This window comes from Zingiber officinale, chromosome 7B (genome assembly GCF_018446385.1).
Source record: "Zingiber officinale cultivar Zhangliang chromosome 7B, Zo_v1.1, whole genome shotgun sequence".
NCBI classification, from domain to species: domain Eukaryota; kingdom Viridiplantae; phylum Streptophyta; class Magnoliopsida; order Zingiberales; family Zingiberaceae; genus Zingiber; species Zingiber officinale.
Genome location: NC_055999.1, coordinates 106780613 through 106788976, shown reverse-complemented (window position 1 = coordinate 106788976; position 8364 = coordinate 106780613). Strand labels below are relative to the sequence as shown.

The 8364-nt window shown below is 44.6% G+C and overlaps 1 protein-coding gene across 1 annotated transcript; it reads left to right on the top strand.

The window, feature by feature from the left end:
* Nucleotides 1-360: 360 nt before the first annotated feature.
* Nucleotides 361-1925, top strand: LOC122004034 (glycerol-3-phosphate acyltransferase 5-like). The gene has a single exon (XM_042558982.1). It carries the CDS (start codon nt 371-373, stop codon nt 1805-1807), a length of 1437 nt encoding a protein of 478 aa, XP_042414916.1. The 5' UTR covers nt 361-370; the 3' UTR covers nt 1808-1925.
* Nucleotides 1926-8364: the final 6439 nt, after the last annotated feature.

Sequence of the window (8364 nt, the reverse complement as noted above, 5' to 3'; positions counted from 1 at the left end):
ACATTAAGAGATTTCAGATGTTCCTGGAAAATCCACAGGAATCTACGCACGCATGCCACGTGTCAAAATTCTAAAGGTGTGCATATGAATATTTCCATACAGATACACACAAAAATATACCACCTACCTGCAAACTACTTCACACCTTCCAGCTCTCAAGTTGTGTTCTATTAATCCATAATAATTAAATATAATTATACCCTAATCTCATATTGTTCCATCAGTAATTCTTCCGCTTGGTAGTTCGAGACCGTTCAACGTCCTTTTGCCTGCATGCCATGCCCTCCTCCTCTCTCTATATATATCCATGTGATGTTAATTAACGTCTCGACGTATTTATCTGAGTGATTAGTATTATCTCACGATAATTATGGGTTTAATGGGAGCTCTGGGTGACCGTACGATGGTGGTGGAGTTTGAAGGCACGCTTCTTAAAGCAGCTGATCCCTTCCCGTACTTTATGCTCCTCGCCATTGAGTCCGACTCGTTCGGTTTGGTCCGGTTCGCTTTGCTTCTCCTGGTGTGGCCGGTTCTCAAATTGCTGGATCAGATGGGCCGGGCCGGATTGGGCCTGCGAGTGATGGTATATGTGGCTGTTGCTGGGGTGAAGGAGGCGGAGGTGGAGGCGGTGGCGCGAGCGGTGCTGCCCAAGTTTTTCATGGAGGAGGTGGACGTGGCGGCTTGGCGGGCGTTCCGGTCAGACGGGAGGAAGCTCGTGGTTGTGACGCGGTGGCCGCGGGTGATGGTGGAGTGGTTCGCGAAGGAGCATTTGTACGTGGACGCAGTGGTGGGGAGGGAGATTGAAGTGAACCGATTCGGGTTCGCCTCCGGTTTAATCGAGGAGGAGGAGGCGGCGGAGGTGTTGGAGAAATGGGCGGCAGTGTTTGGTAGTAAACCGGTAGAGTCGGTCCACTCTCGCATTTCCCTACCGTCGCCGAATTTGACCGGTCTAGGCGAACCGAACCGCCCTCGGCCGGTGATATTCCACGACGGCCGGCTCGTCGTCCGGCCGACGCCGCTAGCGTCCCTGCTCATCCTCCTCTGGTTCCCTCTCGGCTTCGCGCTCGCCGTCCTACGCATCGCCTTCGGCCTCCTCATACCCTTCCGGTGGATGCGCTTCGTAGCGCCTCTCCTCGGCAGCAAGCTCATCGTCCGCGGCCGTCCCCCGCCGCCTCCGATTGCCGCCACCAGCGGCGTCCTCTTTGTTTGCACCCACCGCACCCTCATGGACCCGGTAATCCTATCGGCCGTCCTTGGCCGTCGCGTCCCCGCCGTCACCTACTCCATCTCCCGCCTAACCGAGCTCCTCTCGCCGATCCCCACCGTCCGGCTCTCCCGCGACCGGACCGTCGACGGCTCCCGCATCAGCGCTGCGCTCGCTCACGGCGACCTCGCAGTGTGCCCAGAGGGGACTACTTGCCGGGAGCCCTTCCTGCTCCGCTTCAGTGCTCTGTTCGCGGAGCTCACGGACCGGATCCAGCCGGTGGCGATGAACCACCGGGTGGGGGTGTTCCACGCGACAACGGCGCGGGGGTGGAAGGCAATGGACCCGGTCTACTTCTTCATGAATCCAAGGCCGGTGTACGAGGTCACCTTCCTGGGGCAGTTGCCGGCGGAGGCCACGTGCTGCGCCGGCGGGAGGAGTGCCTGCGACGTGGCCAACCACGTGCAGAGGATGCTGGCGGCGGCGCTGGGATTCGAGTGCACCAACTTCACGAGGAGAGACAAGTACCACGTGCTCGCAGGCAACGACGGCGACGCCGGAAATTCCAAATCGCCGGCGACATGGCCGTGGCTGCACGGTTGACACAAAGGAGCGGCTGCTATTTCTACTACAATAGTATAAGATTTGGTTTCACTTTAAAGGATTAATTATTGTTTAATTGTGGGATGAATATTGGATTGATTTTGATTGATAAAGTAGTTTTCACTCATTTAATATGTATCTAAACTCGTTTAGCAACTCATTTGATAACACAAATTACAAAACTTTAAAAAAATAAAATGGTTCTTTAAAATTCAGCACAACCAAAATTCGCAGACGTGGACACACTTTTAAATCCAGACTCTAAATCTCTCTAACGCAAATGATATCTACAGAAAGGATAAAATAAAACAAAATCTTCTCCATTTTTGTTTCTCTTTGCTATTTTTTTCTTACATCTCCTGTGAGCTCGATGCTTTGATTTGTTCTCAATCTCTCCAGCAAATGAGCATAGCAACACAGCGGCGCACGATGTAGAACTTTGCTCGCTGTTCTTTCACAAGATTCGGGCCTCTCCTGGACGAGGACTCCACCGTGCTACTCTTCCCATCATCCCCTGTCCTGCCATTTCTGCTGCTGCGTCCCTTCCTCGACAGCTTCCATTTCTCATCCATCACCTCTACGGATCCTACAGGAAATGGGAAAACATGAGCAGGGGAAGGGTAAGTAAGCGTACCTTTTATTGAGACAGACAGGGCTTCAGCTAATTTAATGGTGGGCTCATCGTTGTTGACGCCGGTGAACTGTGTTTGGGGTCTTCCAACGGAAATGGATCGATGGACGAGGCTTTAATTCTGAGGAGCCTTATCAGCTTTAATCAGTCTGCACTGGGCTACGGCTTTTTTGAGGTTCTTGAAACCACCCTGGGCACAGCGTCCCATGCAGGGCAGTGCAAGCAGGCAGTGCAGCACAAAGACATAAATGCGGAACTTGGTCTGTCTTCATCCTTGAAGACGACATTAATGGAAAATGTTTCAACTATTTGACCTTTGATTATCCTTTAAATAACAGAGTAGAATAAAGTTTTCTATTAATAACTTTTAATAACATTAAGTAGAGTTTTCTTTGATCTATATCTTAGATAATAATATGAGCTCTTCAAGTGAACGAGACAGGCACCAAATTTTTCAATGGTGAGCAACATTTCAATGCTAAGCTACATGAGTTATGATGTATTGGAATGGTAGGGCTGTCACGTATTTCTTCAAGGGTCAAGATACTTGTTTATGTGGCAGATATGGGTCAATCCAAAGATAGATCGGCTAGGGTATAATTTGCTCAAACCCTACCGATTGGGTGGGGTTCGATCATCACTCATTCAAGTGACCACTCACGAACGGCTATACCTTGGATCCCCGACCGAGCTCGATCAATACTTATTCGGATGACAATTCTCGACCGGTAAGGCCCGGTCTTCCCAAGTGGTTATACCCTGAACCTTTGACTGGGCAGGATTCGTTCAACACTCATTCAAGTGGCCAGTCGTGAATTGCTATACCCTGGACTCCCAACCGAATGGGGTTCGGTCAACACTCATTCAAGTGACCATTCTCGACCGGTAAGGCCCGGCCTTCCCAAATAACTATACCCTGGACTCCCGACCGGGCAAGGTTCGTTCAACACTCATTTGGATGACACTATTCCTGACAGACAATACCCGATCTTCCAAAGCGATAATTCCTTGTCCGCGATCGGCAATGCCTAGGTTGCCGCCATTGCTCTACCTTTGTTCCTCCCGAATTAAGAACAGACTCATTAAGTGAATAACTCATCGGTAACCATATTAACGGTGATCCTTAATGCACCAATTAATGACGATGCTTAACTCCAATTAATGATAATTATTATCATACCAAGAAGATGTAAAGTTAAGAAGAGAAATAAATTGTTATTAATACAGAGAAGATCAGAAGTCATCGAAGGTAGCATAAAAAGGAGAGTAAGTAGGAGGTAAAAGGGGGATTGGAACCATAAAATTACTTTCAATTATTCATTAGTCCACTTTACTCTCTATCTTTATACTGGTTCTTACTTGAGCGGAGTAGTAAGAGTGGGGCATCCCGGCGCCATTCTTACTCTTGTCTTCAGTTTTTTGTTATTCCCCGTGTACTCAAGAAAATGATGATTCCTCCTTTAGCCTCTCTCCTGGGATGGTTCTAAGCAGCAGCAATAGCTAGCTAATATCTTTGCCACATCACCAATGAATCACTCTTAGAGCAAGCAGCATCAAGTTGGTTAAATTATTTTCAATAATCCAGCTTCAAAGGTGGTCAAAAAGCAGTGGTAAACACACAAACTAAGATTTGGAGGGGAAAAAATACTAGTATATCATTCTCCCCACGCCACTGTTGTCAACAAGTCCCTTTAACACAAATTTAAGACTCTACATATATATACATGGAACAAGAATAGATAGGTATGAAATCAAAAGGTAAAAAAGCAATCGAAGTGAGAATATAACAAAAGGCATTGGAGCTGGTCAACTTGAAATTGTTGTTGTGCGAAAGGATGTTTGTGTATCTCTATAATGATTATAAATGTGATATTATCTACTTTGAATCTAGATCCTCATGATTTTATTCTTGACTCTTTCTAAAAGGTCTTATACAAATGAATATATATTATATTCTTTTAACCCCGTGATCTTTCCCAAATCTTTCTAATATGAGACTTTAATTGAATCCCAACAATCCTCCCCTCAAACGAAGGACCACCATTACTCTCATGATCTAGGTCTTCCTATGAGCATCCAGTCAAGCTTTGGGCCTCCCCATAAGCATCCGATTACCCTGACTCATTCCGGGTCTCCCTGCGAGCATCCAGTCATACTAACCCCGCTCCGGGCCTTCCTCGTAAGCATCCGATTACCCTAACCCACTCCGGACCTCCCCACGAGCATCCGCTTCTGGTCACTCTTGACCTACTCCAGGTCTCCTTGTGAGCATCCGGTCACCCTGACCTATTCTGGACCTACCCTCAATTTCGTTCAAGGTCACCCTACATTGCATCTGGTTTGGACTATGACGATCTGATACCATTTATTGTGCAAAAAAATGTACAGATATCTCCACAATGGCACGATATTATCTACTTTGGGCTTAGACCCTCATGACTTTGCTCTTGGGTTTTCACTAAAAGGCCTCGTGCCAATGGAGATATCATACATCCTTTTAACTCTATGATTTTTTTAAATTTTTTCAATGTGGGACTTTGATTGAATCTCAATAATTGTAATTTAAAGATGCCTGCTAAGAGAAGAACTTAGAGATACAATAACACAAACTAGTTTCCTCTCACAGTGTTGGAGCCATTGTGCAATAGTCAACTTAAATCCTTCTAGATTACCAAATTAAAGATGACAATGTGGTGAGGAAACTCGAGAATTATAATTTGATCATGTTAGAAATTATAAATGAGAAATTAAAAGGTTTAAGTGTCTTTTGGATAGTTAAAGGGTGGTATTTTATGAAGAGGTAGTGTACCTCTTAGGATAAGATGTGATCATCCAATTCAAAATGGATGGATGAGATCTAACTGAACCAAGAGGTTCTTATACCCCTTCATTTAGTATAAATAAAGTCTCTCACATCCTCATTTCACTCACTCAATTCCTTCCAAGCAAAGCAACATTGCATTCCATACTTGCATTGGAGAGTTCGAGAAGCCTTCTTCGGTTCGAAGGTCTTGCGATTTGCAGTGCTGCTATCGCAAGATAAAATCGTTGTATCTTGGGAGGTGATTGCTGTGTTTCGTGAGCACCATGTGCGGGGCAAATTCGTCTTAAAGAGATAGAGTTTAGCCTCGACTCAACTAAAACGATGGTATATCGTCATTCTGCTCGCTCTCAGATTGCACCAAAACAAAGATCCCAACAATTTTAAGATGATTTTTTTTAATCGTGCAAACTGATGGCTGGGATCAACGACGGTTCAACCACCATTCCACACGGAGAAAAGCCGGAGAAGTTCAACGGAACCAACTTCAAATGATGGCAGCAAAAGATGTTGTTCTACCTACAACGCTAAACATCGCACGGTTTCTGCATGAAGACCCGCCAGCTGCTACGGAAGGAAAATCCGATAATAAGGTTGCATGTGATACGTGGACGCACGGAGATTTCCTGTGTCGCAACTATATTCCCAACGCATTGGACAACGCGTTATATAACATGTATTGTTCGATTGAAAAGACAACATCTCTGTGGGAATCATTTGAAAAGAAATACAAAATAAAAATGTCAGATTGAAGAAATTCATCATCAGACGATTTTTGGATTTCAAGATGATGGATTCCAAGAGCGTGACATCTCAAGTCCAAGACATGCAACTGATAATGCATGATCTGGATGCCGAAGGCATGAAGCTGAACGAGTCGTTCAAAGTAGATGTGGTAATCGAGAAACTCCCTCCGTCATGGAAGGATTTCAAAAATTACCTAAAGCACAAGCAAAAGGAGATGGGATTTGAAGACCTAATCCGAAGGCTACGAATTGAGGAAGATAATCAAAAGATGTTCGACGAGATTAGAGCCGTCAATTTGGGTTAGGTCCATCGGGTTGGCCCGCCCCGCCAAACCAATTAAGCGGGTTGGGTTGGAATTTTATCAACCCAAGTCCGCCGCGGGCCAACCCGCCTAGGCCCGCGACCCGCGCGGGTCGGCTCGCGATGGGCTTGGGTTGGCCCGCGGGTTGAGAAACACATGTAAGCAGTTTATATCAGTAGTCAATGCTGCAACTGCGAGAGTACCAGGGGTTAAATTGTAGCATTTCATTATCTTCTTCGTTGAGAGGAATACTAATTAGGAAAAACCCATACTTGTGAAGTTGAGTGTGATAGACAAAAGTTACAGAAATATATATGCACACAAAGTCGATTAATCTTAAAAGTAGATGACCTTATTTGATTCGTTTATGGGATAAATCTGAAACATACATTATGCACAATGAAGAGCTTGGTGTGTGTACCCAAACTAGATGACCTTCTTAAAAGTAGATGACCTTCTTATTTGATTCGTTTACACACGCACAACCAGGGTACCACTGATCTAAACTGCTCGACGCACAGCTAGGAGTCCTAATTACTATTCCTCTTCGTTGCACAATTTTATGCCAGTTTATTATCTTTCTTTGTTATAATTTTAAAATAAAAATAGTACTTTTGATCCAACATAAATATTTGTTTATATCCATTTATATTTAAAATACTTGTTTATGAATATATTTGATTGATAAAATATTTCCGAAGTAAAACATTGAAGATATGAACTCTTTTTTTAAATTTTTTTAAAAAAATTGATAGGCCCGTGGGTTGGCCCGCCAAATCTGCGACCCGCCTTGGATTGGGTTGGGTTGGAAATTTTCTAACCCGCCAAGTTGACAGCCGCCCCGCCCCGCCATGGGTTGGCCCGTCTGACAGCTCTAGACGAGATGTCAAACCTGGATGAGCCAAAAGCCAAAAAGCTAAACCAATCCAAAAAGAAGGCTCAAAGCAAGAAATTCAAGGGCATATGCTACAACTGCGGAAAGCCAGGACACATGCCCAAAGACTACAGATGCCCGAAGAAACCAACCAAGAGTCAGAAGGATGTTGCGAACCAGGTCATAACTTCTGACGATATGGAATTGAATCTCACTGTGATCGTGTTTGAAGCCAACACGATGATGGATAACCGGACGCAGTGGCGGATCGATGCTGGAGCAATACGTCATATCTGTTCTGATAAGGGGATGTTCTCCAAGTATACTCCGATAGTGAAAGAAAGCTCTATATGGGTAATTCCACGACACCCCGATTGTCGGGCTCGAGAAGGTTGTTCTGAAAATGACGTCTAGGAAAGAGCTAACGTTCATTAATGTTCTCCATGTTCCCGACATTAGGAAGAACCTAGTTTCTGGATCGACACTTGTTAAAGCCGATTTCATACTAGTGTTCCAGTCAAACAACTTTGTACTTACGAAGAATGGTGTATTCGTAGGTAAGGAGTACTTAGAATAGAGTCTGTTCAAAATGGCTGTAATGACTGCACACCGTGACTTTGTTGGTAATAAAATAAAAGCTTCCAACTACGTTATTGAGTGTTTTAATTTATGGCATGATCGACTTGGACATGTCAATAATAATACTCTTAAACATCTCGTCAAGTTAAATTTATTATCAAATGTCAATATGGACAAAACACACAAATGTGAAGTGTGCGTAGAAGCAAAAATGAGGAGACTACCATTTCATTCAGTGGAAAGGTCAACGACTCCTCTGTTAGGGTCGATTTGTAGGGGGGTGAATAGCTCATCGCATTCTTTGTCTTGCTTCGTGATGATGATATGCAGTGGAATGAAACACGAAACACACACACACAATGCTAACAAGAGGATTTACTTGGTATCCATCTCAAAAAGACGTGACTAATCCAAGGATACACACACGACGCACTCTCCACTAAGAAAAATACTCCTTCTCGGTAACTACCGGAGGTGGAGAAACCTCGTATAACACTCACATAACAAGATACAACACACGCAAGAAGAAAAATATAAGAATACAAATAAAACTCTCCTTCTTGCTCACTTGTTGCTTGTTGATGCCTCTTGAACCTTAGAAGTG

Bases quoted from the DNA above. Each gene is read 5' to 3' on its own strand.
- LOC122004034 (XM_042558982.1), top strand. From the start codon at position 371: ATGGGTTTAATGGGAGCTCTGGGTGACCGTACGATGGTGGTGGAGTTT.